The sequence below is a fragment of the Platichthys flesus genome, chromosome 2, assembly GCF_949316205.1.
Source record: "Platichthys flesus chromosome 2, fPlaFle2.1, whole genome shotgun sequence".
NCBI lineage: Eukaryota > Metazoa > Chordata > Actinopteri > Pleuronectiformes > Pleuronectidae > Platichthys > Platichthys flesus.
The window spans coordinates 17,263,552-17,282,737 of NC_084946.1; the positions used below are offsets into that span (position 1 = coordinate 17,263,552).

The window sequence follows — 19,186 nt, forward strand, 5'->3', positions numbered from 1 at the left end:
GAAGAAGACAGGACCAACTGTAGTCCATAACACTGGATGTTTGCCTACTCCCACGCCATTAAGTCATCATGGAGAAATCCTTGGCCGAGTTAAATAAAGCTGGCTCCCGCTCAATGTCCTCGCTGCAGCCTGAACCAGTGGACATAATGCACAGCAAGACATGTTTCCGCCGAGTCAGGCTGAATGTAGGGGGTCTCCCTCATGAGGTCCTGTGGCGAACGTTAGACCGGCTACCACGAACACGTTTGGGGAAGTTAAGAGACTGCAACACCCATGAATCTCTGATGGAAGTGTGCGACGACTACAGCCTCGAGGAGAACGAGTACTTCTTTGACCGGCATCCGGGGGCGTTCACGTCGATCCTGAACTTCTACCGCACGGGGAAGCTGCACATGATGGAAGAGATGTGCGCCCTGTCGTTCAGCCAAGAGCTCGACTACTGGGGAATCGACGAGATCTACCTGGAGTCGTGTTGCCAGGCGAGGTACCACCAGAAAAAGGAGCAAATGAACGAGGAGCTGAAGAGGGAGGCAGACAACTTAAAGGACAGAGATGGGGACGAATTTGACAACACCTGCTGTGCTGAAAAACGGAAAAAACTTTGGGACCTCTTGGAAAAGCCCGGCTCGTCCGTTGCAGCAAAGGTAATTTCCGTGGGTGGTTATGTGAAAGAGATGAGTGTGTGATTGGTTGGGGAAATCTTTGCACTTGTGTGATGATGGTCTACACAGGCCCTGCACATACAGTGACATGTTTTTTTTTAGCAGCGTGGATCTGTTGCATTATGTGGCTGTCAGTCTTTATGGATTGCCATGAGTTACCGGCTGGATTGCCAAGACATTTGAGATTGATACCCATGCTGCAAAGATTTCTAAACCATCTGACTTTGTAGATGCCCTGACATTTTTTATTTTCGGCGCCACCTTGAGGTGTAATATTTAGTGAGGATTGCTATGGAAACTGCTTTTTGGAAAAATCACCACCCTCAGGCCAAAATATCACTCTGTCCATTACACAAGTTTATAATCTAATACATGCAAACTTAATGAGTTTCCATCAGCATCAACTGTACTTGGACTAAGATGGCCGGCATGGAAAACGTGAAAACGTTGTGAGCATAGTAGCATTCAGCAGCACTTTACAGAGACTTGTGTGTTTGCCAATCCATCCATCCATTATCATACCTCTTATCATTTCAGGGTCTTGAGCGTGTGATGTTGTGTTGTTGTATTCAAGATTTCATCATATTTAATCTTTATCAATAACACAATGGAGCCCATCTGTGCAAGTGCTGTGTTAGTAATATGGAAAACTGAATACAGGCAATTACAATTTCTTCATTAATAGGAGTTTTTGACAAGTGAAGATTTTGGGTATGGTTGCACAACATTAAGGACAAATCCATGTGTTTTTTTCTTATCTTTTGTTCCCTCGAGTGTTGGAGCAGAGAGTGAACAGTGGAAATTATAGGAAAAGCCAGTGGATGGGATATCTTAGTGCAGGATGTCTTTGCTATTATTTGCCTTTATTGTTATTCAAAAACTAGACTATGTGCTACCATCACAGTCAGATGAGTTTTGTAACAGGGAGAATGTCGCGGTGCGAGCATCACAATGAAGCATCTTTAAAACCCGACACAGGGCCCATTCCCTTGTGAAGCTCATGTTATCCAACTTGTTATCAGGACCATTGCTGTGTAGCTCACATTCGAAAAGATAACCGTCTGTTCTCCACTGCAGAACCACAATACAAACAAAAACACCTTCAAGCACACACATGTTATTCTTACCCTTATGTACTGGTCATGCACCATTAAGTCATTTCAATGTCTCATAGCCGCCCTCTCTTACAATATGAACTATACACATCTGACTCTTGAAAAAATATTCCCTGCATTTTGTCAATTGTTCGTTTATGACAACCCCTTCCTGCGTCATCCTGAGCATCCTGGAGGCCGGGATATTGAATTACATGTTTGCTCACTTAAATAGCATTAACATCATTAGATATACATAACACACGCCTACACGTCATATAGGATTGTTGGAAGATTGTTCAGGAATAGAAGGTGGGTGTGTCCTGCATTAATGTACAGATTTTAACGATAGAGTAGAGCAAGAGAAGAACATATGAATCCCAGAGAAGGATAAGTTGGTACATGTGGAGTTTAGGTCATGATAAAGTCAGTTATAATATATTATATGTAGGATATTGTCAGACGAGCTTGACAAGTTAAGCAAATAGAGAAGAAAACAGGAAATAGAACTGCTGGATTGAAATCCTGATTGTCAAGATTATCGCACTATTGGCTTGAATGAGCTTGTAAGCCTGCATTTAGTTTTTAAGAACCATGTCCCTCTGCCCGGGTCATAATCCGATGGTAGAGATCCTCACTGTTCTGCACATCCTTTCTTAATCTGAAGGACAATTCTTTGTCACCTTCGATCAGCTGTTCCCACGTTTATTGGCGCACAGAGACAGTTTTCCCTCAGCGGGCCTTTCAGGGAGCCACACCTGCAACAGCAACCCGGGAAACCGCAGCAGTGTTCAACATGAGCAGCCTTTGATCGCACTGTTCTTGGTGGGATTGAAGGGATCAAAGGGGAAGTCTGTCTTCTTTCCACTGCGGTTTTTGTAAGGAGCACCATGCCTTGTTTGGCTCGCAGCAATCCGGATTGTAAAAATGGAAATTAAACTTTGCAGTTGGAGCCGGCTGCAGCCGTCACGGTGCAGGTTTTGGGAGAAACGTCAGACTGGGATGAGTGCTCCCAGTCTGTCAGTGAAATGTCTTCTTCATGGGAATCAAATAGATGCAAAAATCAATGTTTATTGTGTTAGAGCTTAGAAAGTGCTGTAGCCTACAAAAAGGAGATGACCACTCTGATTCAACCATACGTTGCTCTGTCCATTATCGCGCCTTGATATCTGCAATATATCAAAATATCACTGGAGAACAGTTTGGAAGTGCTTCACCAAGATGGGCCCGCGTGACTGTGAATGATGACATAGCAAAGTGCTTGTGCAGATCTATAGCTTCCAATAGCTACTTATTGATGAGTGGGTGTGCAGTATTTACGATTAAAGTGTTCTTCGTCTTTTCTCTCTCATAAGACTCTAGCAATGGATACCGAGAAACCTTGACTCTGTTAGAAGCAGAGTTTATCAGTAACTAATAGCCTTAAAAAATAAGCACACCAATCTACTTTAAAGGGGACGGCCCCTCCTTGACCACAGAATATCCCAGCTGTGTTGTCCGAATCGGCTCAGAGATGGAAACGTATGTGTAACAGACCATAAGCAGATGGTGGACGCTGGAGTTGAGCACAAAACAAATTGTTACTAAGCAACTAAGGTACAATTTTATCCTCATTGAAGGAGTGGGTATTGAAGTAGGTCTATTTGTGTTTCGCTGTGTTTGTGTGCGTGTGTGTGTAAAATCTCACACTGCGGCTTGCTTCCTGTATTTAAATGTTTGTACTGTAGCTGCAATATTTGTCAAGGTTTTCAGGTGCAAAGAGTCGGCGTTGCTGCCTGTGTTCTTTCTGCCCTGTTGTCCTTCCTGTCTCTCCCTTTCCCTCACTGGTTCATATCTGTGCTCCGCATCCTCCCTCCCCGTCGTCGGGCTCCTCCACTATACCACAGACTAAATGTCAGGGAAATGTCACATTAATTATTCTCCAGGAGACTCCGGGCCCAATTTGAAGCTTCCCTCTGTTTACCTCCTCGTTCTAAACCACAGCGTTGTCTGTCTCCTGCTCAAATCAGATTTGAGTCCCAAGAAAATGAGATTGTCTGACCCCTAGCTGGCAGAGCAGGAGGCTTCCTCACCGTAAGATCGCTGCCAAGAAACGTCTTTTCACCTGAAGTAGCATTTATGTCACAGCAGTCGAGATTGAATGGTTTCTGTCATTACTAAGAAAGGAACAGATAGACAGGAGGGGGGGGGGGGACCTAGCAAGCAAATAATCTTTATTTACAGTCTCACATTTAGGAAAGCAGGAATTTAAAAAGTGGTAATGTAAATATATATCATTAGGCAATTACAGTCTAAGATTTACAAAGAAGTACAATTTATATGGAAGTGAAAAGGACTACATGAGTTTGACTTCAAACACTTTGACTGGGGAAACCCAAGCTGAGCATGAATGTTTCTGTCACTTTTGGCCTCCAAGCATCCAAAAAATGTGGAAATACCACTTCCTACTCTGTCAGGAGGTATTGTGCATCAGATGGCAGGCAACAAATTCCAATTACGCTCCTCTCATGTCACACTGTAGATGACATATAAATGCGTTTTGGCTGTATTCCTGCTCATAAATCAGTCCGCAGCCAAATCCAAGGCATGAAGCTGCCAGACTAGAATCTATCCCAATTTATGAGAGCTGAAAATTCAAAACAAGGACGATAATGTACAGGGAGTCATATAGAAACAAGACGAGAAGGCTGTGTCCCAGTTGGGGCTATTGTGTAGATGCTGGAGTATTCAGGCAATCATCAACAAGGCAAGATACCCTCATCGGGGTCGGTAGCACATAGTCAGTAAAGCCTTCATATCCTCATGTAGATCCTGTCCTGTTCTGTCAAGGCCACCAATCATCTGGACCTCATCATCTAAAAACTGGGACAGGTCTTAAAAGGTCCAGGTTTAAATGAATTAGGCGGGGGGTACCCCAAGGATCTACTCTTGGTTCACATGTTTTCATTTTAAATGCTACCATGTAGTCGGGTGACACAAAGTCAGTATGCTCCATTGTACACTTAATATCTCAAATTTATGAATGTCAAACAGGTCTTACAAAGTAATCTGATTCTCCTTTATCACATCAAATGATTGACTTGGTTGTGGAATGATCACGGTTTGGTTCAATTTAAGCACAAAAACTATTTGGTTAAAACGACTTAACCATTGTAGTTTGGGTTAATGTCAGAGAACTCTGCTGTTGTGTTTACCATAATAAACAAACACATCAAGTTGTGGAATGGTTGTGGACAGAATAAAATTTCAGTGACATAAATAACATATAACACATATATGAGCTATCATACTCAATCTACCACACCAAAAATATATATATATATACGTGTATGAGCAGGGCGTATTATGCAAGACAAAAAACACAAACTGCATACCGGAGTAAAAGTATATTTCTAATCTCTAAACAAAGTCCCCAGAACAGTTGCAGAGCACACTGATGAATAATTCACCCACTTGGTCGAACTTGTTGTTCTCATCCAACATTTAAGTAGGTGGAGAAAATGTTTGGGGGGATGCTTGATTACTGCAGTATGTGTCAGTGAAGTATCTATAGCAGTTATAAGGAACCTTTTTCCTATCAAGGGTCATTTAATTTTACAACATCGCTGACAGATTGAGTTCTGCCTTTGATTGATGTTTTATTTTCTTAGATAATAGCTCCCTCACTACAGAGCGTGTCCATGTGACATTTTATCTATCGGAGTGAGGTTTTGTGAAAGATGCTCATTGGGCATCCGGACTCTAAACTTGTTAAATTACCTTTGCCCTTTCAACTCAAGCAGTTGAGTTGAGATTGACCTTTTACATCACTGCGAGCGCATCCCTCCAAACAAGGCTTTTACTGTGACAAAGACCAGAGTCTTTTGTCCTTCTCTCTGGGAACACTCGTCACCCTGACCATGACCTACCAGGCAGACAACCAGACGGGGCCACTCTGAAGGACATGTGGTCTACTATTCTCTTTTAACGCTTGAACATATAATATATATGCTGTCCTGAGGTATTTCTGAGTCACTTTCTTGTATTGATGAATTGTCCTGCGGCTGCATCAAATTGTCTCGTATGTGGTGCACAACACGGAGGCCTGAGGTTCCCGACCTTTGAGTCCTGTATGTAGCAAGTACACCGGAGAGAAAGCGATAGACCTGGGGAGATTTGAGTGGCTCTGGCAGAAAGCTGCAGTGTGACAATGCAATACTGAAGTCAGAAACTTGAGCTTGATAAGAGGATTAAGATGGGACATAACATATCAGAGGTTTCTCAGGTTGTTTGTCCATTATGTCTGTGGTGTGGTGTAGAGATATAAGCCGGGATCATGTGCACTCAAAGAGCGAGTGCCTCGCCGATTGCTTTCATGTCGGTTCTCTCTCTGTCTGTCACACTGTCTCCTCTTCAACAGCAGTGCCTGTGAGTGGCTGTGTCTCGTCTAACTTGCCCTGAAGTCAGATTCGAATGCAGCTATAAAAACTCTCCTGTAACCTCTGAAGGTTAAAGTCTAAATAAACCCGAAACTTAGTCCATGTATCTGTTACAGTTAATAAAAGATTGACAGACAGATGAGGAAGGGAACTGATTAACAGCTCTGACCTATGACCAGTTATTACTATCAAGAGTCCACAAGTAAACACACCCACCCACACACATCTATATTTGCCTAGTACCCAGTTTCTGTTGTAGTGACACATGATCCGAGGAGTTATTATAGATTCTCATGACAATGCTAAATGTGTAAATATAACTGACTGTCTCTGAGTTTTTATTTCTATAATGTCGCTTTTACACAGTCTTCAATGAAAATGTCTCGCCTATATGCAAACAGACTGAAAGCCTCTGGAGATTTAGACATTCAGTGTAAAACATTCTTTAAGTCTTTTAATTAATGGTGCTGAAATAAGAACCATGACTGTAAAATACCCATAGAGCCTAAAAACATGCACATTCAAAGTCCAAAAAATGATAATTGTCTCCGATCCAAAACTAAGGTTTTAATTTCATTACAGAAAAAAAAACATTTGGACATTTTGATCCTTCCAATGTGTCCAATAACGGTGTGAGTCAGAAAGTGACCCAACTTTTGGCCAGATGGATGGTGGGTAGATTATTCAATATGAGGAGAATTTTGTCCTGATGGTAACATCATTGGGTTTCTTTCTTTTTGCCGCATGAGTAACATTTGTCTTTGGTCAGGAGACACACTCACTAGGGGAGTTAAATGTTTGGGATGATGGTAAAAATATTGAAATATGGACAAATATTTGAAGGTCAATCGGGTCTCCAAACAACTGACCCTCTAGTACACGACCCTCTCGACCTCCTGAGTCACAGCTGACCCCCAGTATGGGGGTTGATACATATTTGCAGTGGCAGATCTCTGATTTTTCTAAAGCGGGGGCCAAAAAGGGCCCATAATTTGCACAGAGGGGTCAATTATATGTCAAACGTTCACAGAAAAATTCCTGATTCAATAAGGGGCACATTTAAGTCATACATTGTTTACCGATAGGTCATATATCATAGTCATGGTAATTGTTAGTATTGTTGGTAAGATGTATACTGACTGGAAAAGGGTATTACAGGAGCCAATCAGATTTCAGCTAGGGCGTGTGCCACCCAAGCCTTTATATCCGCCTCTGCAATATAGGTAACTTTGTAGTGGGAATAATCATTTGATGCATTAGGTCTATATTACCAGTGAGACATAAGTGTCTTGATCAAGGCAAAGTGATGATTATTAAGATTATAATTATTGCTTTTACCATCATTTCACTTCTTCTTCTCATTTTGATTTAATATTGGTTCCCCTTGGACTGAGGTTTTTGGAAAGTCTATTCAGTAATTCTTTCGTCATTGTGCTGCATAATTTAGAGCTCATTCAAGAATAATGTGGAGAAGTCTGATTATCTAGTGTTTGAGTCTTGTCTGTGAGCATTCTACAAGTCATGTCATGCATTTTGTAGTGGAGCGCTCAGTATTTGTGGAGTCATCTCAGCCTTTCAGACTCGTAGCGGAGCATGCGTCACTGCTGCAGAAAAGGTTCACTGACGACAGGCTGTTCGTTTTTGCTCGATTTACTGTGGCAGAATTTATTTCAGTGGACATGTTCTGACTGCTTGATGGAGTGAAATTGTGAAATTGTTAAAAGTGTGGTCACCAGAGCAATGATCGTGGAGTTCACGCAGCGAGGTGTTTGCACAGTTCTGTCGTGGAAGGAGAGGTTGAAGAGAAATAAAACATGTATTTCACATCTGCAAAGCTAGACAGCTCCTTTGTTCATTCAACTTGGAGGCGAGTGGTTACGTGAGCACCGAGCAAAATACACTAACGCATAGCTGTCCCAGAGAGGAGGGAAGCCTGTGGAGCAAAGACTGTGGGGAAAAAAACACAGAGATAAATGAAGAGATCTTGAGAGTTTGAGATTGTAAACTAATTACGGTGAGACACGCAAGCTGAATCTGAGCCAGCGAAAAAGAAAACGAACAAAGGGGGTTTGTGACTAAGCGAGACATAGAATCGAGCAGATGACGATCGTTGAATGTTCAACTTTTGGGTTTTTCAGCGTATGACTAATTTCCATTTCTTATTAAGTAGAGTTTGTAAAGCGATGCAACAATAATCTTTTTAAACTGTATATTTCACTATTGCTTGACTATTTCAAATTATTCCTCCCTCCTCAGATAATTGTTCCGGTCCAATTTTGGATTATTATGTTAAGACCTTTACATTTCATACAGTTATTCTTGTATTTATAAAAAAACTACTCGAACTCTTTAGCTGATTAAATTTAAGAAATACCAAATTGTCTATAATAATAATTTGATGGTAGGCGAAATGTTATGCTCGAGTCACTCATATGCATTGTGTCCTTGCCAGGTGGGCGTGTCTGACGCATGGTGTCAGCGGGATCATCATAACGACAACAATCACAGTTTCATGCTTTCGACACACAACATAGCCAGCTTACCTGCTAACGTACCATGCGAATGCTAAAGAGAAGAAACAGGGAATAAAATCCACAATCAGACGGACACACACACGGCTAAAAAGCTGCCTCCGACTTCATTAACGCACTTCAGTGTTTGCTGAAACACGATTTGATTGGCTGGTGCCTGAAAAGCTCTAAAGTTGATCTCAGCTACAACGTGACACAGTGGAAGCACAATTAGGTGACACATGATGACACCCCATTCAATGTGAATGAGCAGCAAGATTGAAAATGCACAGAATTGGACAAGTTCACAGAGCTACACGGTCTCCTGACTAAATTGTCTAACTCCTAACGAGTGAGAACTAGTTCAACCTGAATAACCTGACAACTTTATGGCAAGACCTGTGATAATCAGTTTCACGGTGAGTGTCAGAAATGAGAGTTTTGCCTTTGGACCAGATTAAATTCCAAAGAAAAGGCTCATATGAGAGACAATCATCCACATTCCCAGAGGCTGAATAACAAAAGCATCTGGTCGGTATTTTGTTTCTGCCGTGAGAGAAGAAAACAGGAGTGCAGCACTGAAAACACAAATCTTTGAAATGAATCCTCATCAAGAGGCGTCTCAATAGACACATGCTTTGAAACAAAAGATATTCTGGGACACAGAGTCCCTGCTGTTCACAGGAGAGGACACATGCACTGTATAGTTAAAACAACTGTAAAATATTTAGCAGCTTGGAAAAGGAAAGACTAATGCAGGAGGCTGGTTCAGTGATTGTTTTCGTTTTCTGTTCTGCAAAATGTATCGTGAGAAAAACAAGGGAATAAACTGTATTGCCTAACAATGAAAGAATATACATCATGTGTTGTGCATACTTCCCTCTAGTGTTAATCTTACTGTAGGCACGACGTAGTGGTGAAACTGTAAAGTAACTTTACTCTCTAAGTCTGTGAGTGATTCATACTGAAACTCTGTGTAAGTTTCCCCGAGTCAGTGCTAACCCCGAGGAGGAGTCCTCTTCATCAACTGTCACAACTGCTGAATCATACACGACCACATGACGGGGTCTGATGTAAAACGTTGATGCTGTTCTGGCGACACTGAAGAGCTCAGAGCCTGAGAAACAATGTTTCCCTCTCTGACAGTCAGCAGGGAACCTGAGAAAATCAGACAAACTGGAAAAAAAGTTTTGTCGATTTCACAATTGAGGAAAGTCTGCCAAAGTTGTTTCCTCTTTCCTAAAGATTGTGGTAGTGTAATGTGCAGTAGCCCACTGCAGAATGAAAGATTGCATTTTAATGAATGAGGCCGCTGCTTCTCTTTGCTTTGGTTTAGACCATTGGGGTTTAATTCAGACAAGACACAGAAGAACAAAAAAGCACCTTGAAATGCTGTGCATCTTAAATGTTCTATAAGATGTATAAACTAAAATCCAAGAGCCACTCTCATCTTTAATTTGATGAAAAGTCACCCCTATAATAAAAAGGTTATTTATTTCAATTCTTATATATTTTATCATTAAGAGGGGTTTCAGAGGAGTGTCTTAAATTATTGGTATTTTGCAAAATGCTGTAACTACACTAGCTCATTTATGATCAACATTAAATAAAGAAAAGGACGTACTTTGTATTAAAAAAGTGTACGGATATGAACGAAACTGATGGAATCAAGCATTGTCTTAATGCTGAGGTTGTAGAGAGTGATTCAAGCCTACCGTTCTGATACAACGTTTACTGCACAATTCACTGTCACTGTCTGAGTCGGTTACTGGATGACTCCTACATGCTAACCTGCCATTCTGTAGTGAAGTACCTAAAACAGAAAAAAACTGGATTTTGATGAACAGAGTCAAAGACACTTACCAGGGCTGAACGGAGGCTGGAGATAGAGGCATGGTTCATTGGTATATTCATAGATCCACAAATACTAAATGATGTTGAGCTACATACAATAAAGGGATTCTTTTGTCATAGAAAATATTTCTAAGTCATTTTGAGGAACAGAGATGAGTCTTACAGGTTTTAATCAATGCCGGGAGAGCAAGTGGTGACTCATTCTCAACAAAGGCTATAAAAAAATATACACGCTATAGATCCTCTGTTCAGTAAACAATACATCCAGAATTGAACCACCATCATGGTGCAGCTGGTGAAGGAGTGGATTCACATGGATCAGATGTGGGATTTGTCACTTTCTTCAGCTGCAGCAACATGATCAACATGGGGCGACTGCGGCTCAGGGGGCAGAGCGGGGTCGTCCTCTTACCAGAAGGTCAGCGTCGGCTGCAAGACTAGAAAAGCACTTTAGAAATACAGAGCATTTGCCATTTCAATCAGTCCATTGATGTACGAATGGATTTATTTAATGTTTCAGTATGGTCTATTCCGTTCATTTGCATCAAGTTTCCACCAGACTGAGCATAACTGCTTCTGAGGAGTGTCAGTAATACACTTCCCTGCAGAGTAACTCCTCAAGACCCTATGGATGGCGAGCGGGCTTTTTATAAAACAAGCTGATGAGCGGCAGCAGCGACAGCATTACCCAGGAGTTTGCATCACCGGTACAGCACAGATCGGCTAATGAGCCCTGAAGCACGAGCACAGCAGTGGAGAACAGTGGACAGGGCTTTTTAGAGGGGGGGGGGGGGGGGGGGGGTATACTCTACGTTACATCAATTAGATTTCAACTTGTCCTACTGAAGTAGCTCGCAGGCTTGGCTCCATTAAGAACAGTACATTTTATATACAAACATTATATTCCGCCAAACAGTATGAGCACAATACCTTGACATACCATTCTTTGATTTCTCTTCTTTACCATTTGTCACAGACGATGCAAACATGGGCTGGCCCAGAGACAGCGTTGCCACGGCCATTTCAGAGAGGCCGTGTCACCATTACTGTGATATGTAACCCCCTCCGCAACACAACCAATCTTCGACATTTATGGGAACAGAGAACAACACCCTCTATAAATCAGAACTCACAGTTCCAGACGCTGTTCTTTTAGTGGCAGCTATAAGAGCTGTCCTCGTCGGTGTAGTTCTCTCCACTTACCGCAAGTTCTTGAATGACTTTGTGTAAAGTACGAAGGCCGGAGACAGAAACAGTATCCACGAACGTGAGGGAGAAACGTGATAGTGACGGGTGCGTCTTTCTCTCTCTCCGTCTTTCTTTGTATTTCAAACTGTTGCTTCTCTTAATGTCTGTAGAGGATCAATGGACTGCATTTATACCCTGTATTTCTAGTCTTACAGCGACTCAAAGCTATTTACACTGCAAATCCCATTCCCCCATTCATACAGCTTGTGTGTCAGGATCTCTTTCACTCGTTTATCACATTCACACACGGATGCCACGGGCCACAGGGCCAATTTGAGGTTCAGCAGCTTACCCGGGACACTTTGACATACAGACCAGAGGAGCCATATACCATGAAGATCTCTGATTACTGTGATAAAGACACCATCATACAGACTGCAGGACTGCATGAACTGCATCATACATTTATTATTAGACATTATGGAAGCAATATCCCTGAACTATATGCCAGACATGCTGCTATATTTGTGCCAACACTGTTTTTGTGCAGTGGGAAATTTATACCGTGGAGATAAGATGAGATTTTGATGGGATTTCAAGAAACAGAGGAAATAGATGAAGCTTGTCCACATATTGCCTCACCTCTATTATTGCTCGATATGATATTTCTTCATTCCTGAAATGCCTCTACACAACCCTAACTTAGGTATTTTCCCGTCTCTCCAGTCCTCATAAATGCTGTATCCTCTTAGTTGAAATTCCTGATGAAAACTGCATCTATTGGTGCACCAGACCGGACCCTATACTGTTGCTATTTATACAGCCACCATGGACCAGCCAGAGTTTAAATATAGATGCTGAGTCTGGATTCTCTTCTTCATCTGAAATGCATGAATAATTGAGAGGGAGAGGAGATGAGGTGGGATTCATTCAAGAGATGGATGGTCCGGGCATACAGTAGATTAACATTAGTGCTTTGCTGAATCGAGTTGTGGTGCACTTTGTGCATGCAAGCGCTAAGAGTTAGGCTAAAGTTTGTTGAATGCCCCAAAAATGGCTTCTTTCAGACTTTTCTTTGACCTCAGAATACAGTGTGTTTAAGGGCGTAACATTTTGGAAACAGTTAGTTACACAGAGGGATGCCCACAGTATTAAATGTTGATGAAGGTTTGAATACTGCTACCTACACCCACATATCTACGTCTTCCAATACAATGGAAATCACGTTACCGACAGAATATTGCAAATCTGCCAAAGGACTTGAAATGTAATTGAAGGGGCTTTCACACCTACTCTGTATGGCCTTTTGGGTTTGGGCCGACCAGAGCAGCGGTCTCAGTCCTGATCAAGTGGTGGTTTGGATCGTTTGCAGTGTGACAAGTTTTGTTGGATAGTTTGGACTTTTCTAACTAATTGCTGGAGGTCATTTAACAATTGAATCTTTAAACAATAGAAGAGTAAAAATGTTCTCCATTAAAAAGCAGAATTACTAAAAATGTAGCTTCTACAGAAGCTGAATTAATAACATGACATCAGACATATGTCAGTATGTATAGTATAGTTTGTTACAGCCCACGAAGCTGATGACAACAGGACATCCATATGTCATCAATTAATGTGCTCACTAAATTGCAATGAGAAGCCAAACTACCCAGATTAAATTTGTAGAATTATACAATTTATTTATCTGAAAAATATAAATGTATCACAGTAGTGTGATTTTCACATTGTCTTTTGCATGCAATGTGCAGATTATATAATGAAACCACTTTAAACCATCATATTATATTTATAGAATCGAGCCTTCTTCAGGAGGAGCCTGAAGAAGACACATACCAGATCTGAAATGCAGCCTCCTTCACGTAAAAGAAACAAGGTCATGGTGAGGGGACACCAGTTTGGATCTACAGGTTCAACTGGCTCTTTCTCCCTATAAGAGTCACAGGGAACTACATGTTCATTTGGTAAAGATGTGGGGGGTTAAGAAATACAAAGATCTGTTCAAAGTTAGAAGGAGAAGTGATGGAGGGTGTGGAGACTACAGCTGAGCCACTGCAAATGCGCCTGTGTGTTCCAAGCTATCATGCTGGGGGAAATGTGGAAGACACAGTCTCCTCCCGTCTCCATGGAAACCCCATCTCCCTCACTGGCAGGGAGAGGCAGAGCATCTTCCACATTCAGGATCCGGGGTGGGAATTATTCCACGTTATTTAACGCTCACAACGTTACTCGCACACAAACGACCACTGACGATAAAATCTTCATGAAGATGAAGTGCAGTTCTGTGTTTGTGTGATGACATCAAATTCATCAAATCAAGTGATACTACTGCAGGAGCACGGCACACGTTGCAAACACCTGCACAAGGCAATGCCGTCTGGCGCTTCTAGGAACCTATTGACGAGATGCAACTGAAGTGCAAACCCGTCGGACACAATGAAGAGAGAAACCTACATGAAGGACGGGAGCACTGCAGATGGTTCGACGCTGGATGAGCTTTGACTACGGAACAAATCAGCGATAGAAGGAAGGAGAGAGGAGGGGGAGGGAAAGACAGAGAGAAGGAGACTGTCAGACTTGCTTTTCGCGAGCAGGTCCACGTAGCCGCCTCCTGTCGAGCTTCAAGGGGGTTGTCATGGTGACAGTGGCTGGCAGTCGAGGCTGGGAGAGTGTTGCATGGTTATCCCTGTGGCCTCCGATGTGGCCAACGGGTTGATGGGAAGCCTAGCCCACTGGTTGAAGGATCTTGGCAATCAAGCAAAACCTGGATTTCCTCCCCACTAACCTTTTTTCCAAAACCTCGTCAGACCGTGCCAATTAAAGCGTTAATTGGGGGTATACTGCCTATCATTAGGAGGTAGGTCTTATGTTTCCCTGGGTGAGAGCTGGGAGAGTTGACAGACAATGGTGTAAGGAGTCACAGGAACAGGAGCTTCCTCTGCTAAACCACTGCAGCGTGTCTGTTGCTGCTAATGAGAAAGGTGCCAGGCGGAGCACTGGGAGTCCGGGAGTTCCTCAGCTGTCACGTGGGATGGCACCAGACATAATACAGAGTGAGAACACTAAGCCTATAGCTGCTCCTAACCAAGTGGAGTAAGCGACTCAATCCTTTACAGCCTCAATCCAAGCCACCGTCAATGGTGCATAAACCTTTAGAGTGACCACGGAACGGTTTTCTTCTTTGGCCAGGCGAGAAAATATAAGGAGGATTTGTTTTTCTTTTTGAGGATAAAGCTTACATGTTTTGAAAAGTCTAAATAAATCTGAGGGGATTTTTTTATTATTATTTTGCACATCAAGAGTAAAGTCTAAAAATATTCAAACTTTATTCACGAAATAAAAAACTTCCTCTGATGTAGTTGGACTTTTGACTTTGTCCTGGAGGAAGGACATTAGGGAATGTACTGACATTTTATTTCCCCTGCCAGGCCCTCATACTTTTCAAAAGACGAGTAGCTCATCGGGGCTGACATTAGCTGGTGCTAACGTTAGGTACATATTGTCATGTAAAAGACAAAGTCTGTATAAATTGGTCAAAGTTCAAGGTTGCATGTTTCTCGGACATGCGCTGGGAAGACGGATGAATGGACCTGGTCCTAAGAAAGCCAATGTAGAGCAGAGGGAATTAATCATAGCAGCTGGGACACAGCCAACATAAAACCAGGGACATCGTAAATAAACAAGAGCCGGTGGCACCACTGCAGTAACATGCCCAGGAAGGAGTTTCCCCTCTTTATAGGTCCCCAAGTATAGGAGCCTCTGGAGAACTGAATTAGTTTTGGTGTGTGTGTAGTGAATGAGAAAACTGTCCCTGTGGAAAGACTCATGTCTGAAGGCTTATTCTCTCCTCTAAATGGGAAATAAATGATCTTCCATATGTAACTCAGAGGAGAACGTTACAGTCAATGACAAAGGGTCGTGTAAATCTGATGTTGTTTTCTCCTCAAGAATTCTCTTCTGAATATCGTCAGCCTCATGAGGACTGGTTTCACCTTGGCCTACAAAAGATGGGGACGTGGATTGTTATCTCTGTCTCCCAGTCCATCTCTGACACATATATGTTGTCCTCTGGATAAAAATATCTCCTTCCCTTCATTGTTTTATCTTTTCATCCTTTTGTAGGCCACCAACAAGAGTTGGCCAGTAGTCAGTCCCTCCCAGGGGCAACATTTAGATTTCAAAAGTTGTTCAAACACCCGAGGTAGAACAAAAACAACCATATTTAATCACAATTTAATTAATGTCTCCTTCATTAAATGAACCTTCATAACTTAGAGAAACTACTGCTGCTCTGTCAACGTAATAACATTTATATATAAAACCCGACTGACTATAGAACACATGTAGCCCCTGCTCTCTTTTTTTAATAACATGCTAAAATGGTTAAAAAATAATAAAGGCGATATAAACCACACCTGTGTCATATTCTGCAGACACAGACTTTGAAACTATTATAAAAGGGGTCAGCACCGTGACCTCATCCATCCACCCCTCCGTTCATTATCTGTACTGTTAATCCTTCTGAGGGTTGCGGGGGGCTGAAGCAATTATATGACCTCATGTCGGATATGATTATATTATGTTAATAAGTTAACAGAACATCACAGGGCAGTAAACCCAGGCAGTTTTAATGCACTCTCTCTCTCTCTCTCTCTCACTCTTCTATCTGCTCTTGCTTGCTTGCGGCGAACAAGGGTAAACAAAAACCATGTGATTTGAAAATGAAAACAAACATTCTATTACTGATAGCCATTATCAAAGATAAACTCAGTGTAGATAGATGGGGACGACAGTATCACATGCTTGTGACTCATAGCAGTTTGCAAAGCAGCCATCACACACAGACGTAGGTGAACTGCACCAGGGCGTTCCCAGGTTTTGTTTTCAGCAACAATCGTCCATCTGAATGAATCCGTCACAGGAAGATCAGGAATTGGCTACTGTTAATATATGTGGCTAGTTATCCAGCTAAATTAAAGGAAAGCCAGCAATATACAAGACCCTGTTAGTACCTTGTGAATTTGGAGTTAATCAGTTGGATTGACTGTGCTTTTTTGAAAAACAAAGTTATTGTCTCATTTTGAAACTTCTCTCCTTGTGTGTCCCTTTTCTGGTTTCCATCTTTCGCTGATTACCTGCCCCGCCTTCATTTGTTGAACCTGTATCTTGTTAACTTTGTGTATTTAGTCGCTGTGTGTTTAATCTGAATTTGGGTCCTCATCCGTTCCTCGACGTAACAAAATTATGCTGCTGGTCACTCTCAGTTTTTGGTGTGTCAATATACTACAAAAATATTTATCACACTTGCAAGACAGATAATCTTGCACATGGCTGCTATTAACATCTGGCTATTTGTGCGACTCAATCCCCTGTGAGTCTATGAATAAGTCTGTAATTGTGTTGATGTCATTTTGGCCATGTCTGGAGCCCAGCTCAGCCTTTTTCTGAGACATTTGTTTATTTGCAGCCTCCTTTATCTCACATTTTCAGTGGTTTGAGGAAATTAACGTTTCTTGACATTTAACAATCCAAAGGCAAGGACAAGCAAGATGGGTTTTAGCGAGAGCATCATCTGCAAAGACAGGTATCAGCCAGAGCAAATAGGCCAGTGAGAGAATTGCAGGGTTTCCCGGTGGAACTTGACCTCATAACCATAGTCATACAGGAGCCGCCTTCATTAGCGATCTTTTTATAGCATCTCAATCCTATTACCCCACTGCTCCTCCATGGCTACAGTCACCATGGCTTCAAGTTTGGAATATGTTAGCAGCATGTACTTTAACAAGAAATCAACCTTAATAGGTTGTTTTTGCAAACGCAGAGTATTTTTTACTCTGTGTAAATATTTTCCTTCAATGTCATAATTTTCCATTCTTGACAGGGCTGCTCTCTTGTGTCTTGTGATGCCCTCGTCATCTCCCCCCGCTCCTCCCCCCCTCCCTCTCTGGTTCCAGCACTCTGCTCTTGAAGTGTTTGGTTCAAATAGATTTCCACCAGAGCAGGAGGAGAGGAGCACGGAGGGGAGAAAAACACATAGGGTCATTATTCATGTCTGCCGTGACGCTATGGAAACAGTGTCCTCCTGCTCTGATTGGTCATAGATAAGGTTGCCTCTTTAGCCATCACTTTTACTCCTGGGAGTGGACTCCAACTTATTAGGCCGTTGCCAAGGCCCACCCTGTCAGACACCTCCTATTGCCCTATTTCTCCCTCGGTTCCTTAATTTCCTCTGGGCGATTTGTAGGGAAACCCTGCATCATGTGCCCTGTTTGTTTAAACAAATGACTATGTGTTTTAATTAGTAGACAAGGATCAAATGAACTAACACTGATTTAATTCATGTCATTCTCGTTATTTTTGGTATCACATGGGTGAGTTATGAATGTTTCCTGTCTTCACTGAAGTGTTGTTTAAGGCTCAGCTGCACTTAGTTTTAGAAGCAAGTATTTATTTAAACCGTTCTAGTATTTCTTCCCTCATATAACATCCAAACCTCATTTGTGTGGGCTGTTCCCAAACATGCTGTGTTCCAGCTATAGCCTCCTACTCAACCTCTAAATTGTGCTGTTTAGTCGTTTGTCCAATTGCTAATTATTATTCACCCATCCATCCTTCCTTCTATCCATTTTCTTTCACTTCTTCAAGTCGGTTTGCTGTTGCAGCAGACTAAGCAGGGTGCTCCTTTCCCCAGCAATGATTTCCAACTCTTCTTGGGGGATCCCAAGGCGTGTCCCCAGGCCAGATGGGACATATGATCCCTTCAGAGAGCTTTGGGTCTACCCCAGGGCTCCCCATAGTTTGGTGTGCCTAGAAAACCTCCAATGGAGGGTGCCCAGGAGGCATCATAATCAGATGTCCAAAACGACACCACTGGCTTCTTTGGACATGAAAGAGCATCAGCTATACTCAGAGTTCCCACTGGATGTCTAAGGCTAAGCCTAGTCCCCTACAGACCAAGCTTATTTTGACTTTTCTGTTTTATTCTTACAGTAACTAACCAAAGTTGGCCATAGGCCAGGATCGGACGGTAGATCAGCTGGTAAATTGAAAGCTTTAAATTCTGGCTCAGCTGCTTCCTCACCACAATGGTCCGGTACAGCCCCTACATTACTGATGACAACAAACTATCCGCTTGTCCATCTCTCCCTCCGTCTTACAAAACTGTGAGATACTTGAACTCCTTCACCTCCTTGATCCGCCATTATATATATATATACATATATATATATATATATGTTTCGTGAGAGACAGAGCAGCCCAGAGGGATGCTGCTGCAGTCAAATGCTGCTTTCAGATATGCACAGAAACCGTGACATTTTTGACATTACACGGAAGACCTCTATATCTGTATACAAAAGTCAGGACTGGTCATTAAACATATTTTATTCACCCCTCCAGCTTCATGGTACAGAGTATGTCTGATTGAGGCCCACAGATAAAGCAGAGCTATTTCCAATACA

At 42.2% G+C, this 19,186-nt stretch overlaps 1 protein-coding gene across 1 annotated transcript in view; it reads left to right on the forward strand.

Moving 5' to 3' along the window:
* Window positions 1–19,186, forward strand: part of kcnb1 (potassium voltage-gated channel, Shab-related subfamily, member 1) — a 27,197-nt gene continuing 8,011 nt past the window's right edge. The window contains exon 1 of the mRNA XM_062402700.1: window positions 1–644. Within this exon, the coding sequence (XP_062258684.1) occupies window positions 69–644 (576 nt within the window). The 5' untranslated portion in view covers window positions 1–68. The remainder of the gene's footprint in view (window positions 645–19,186) is intronic.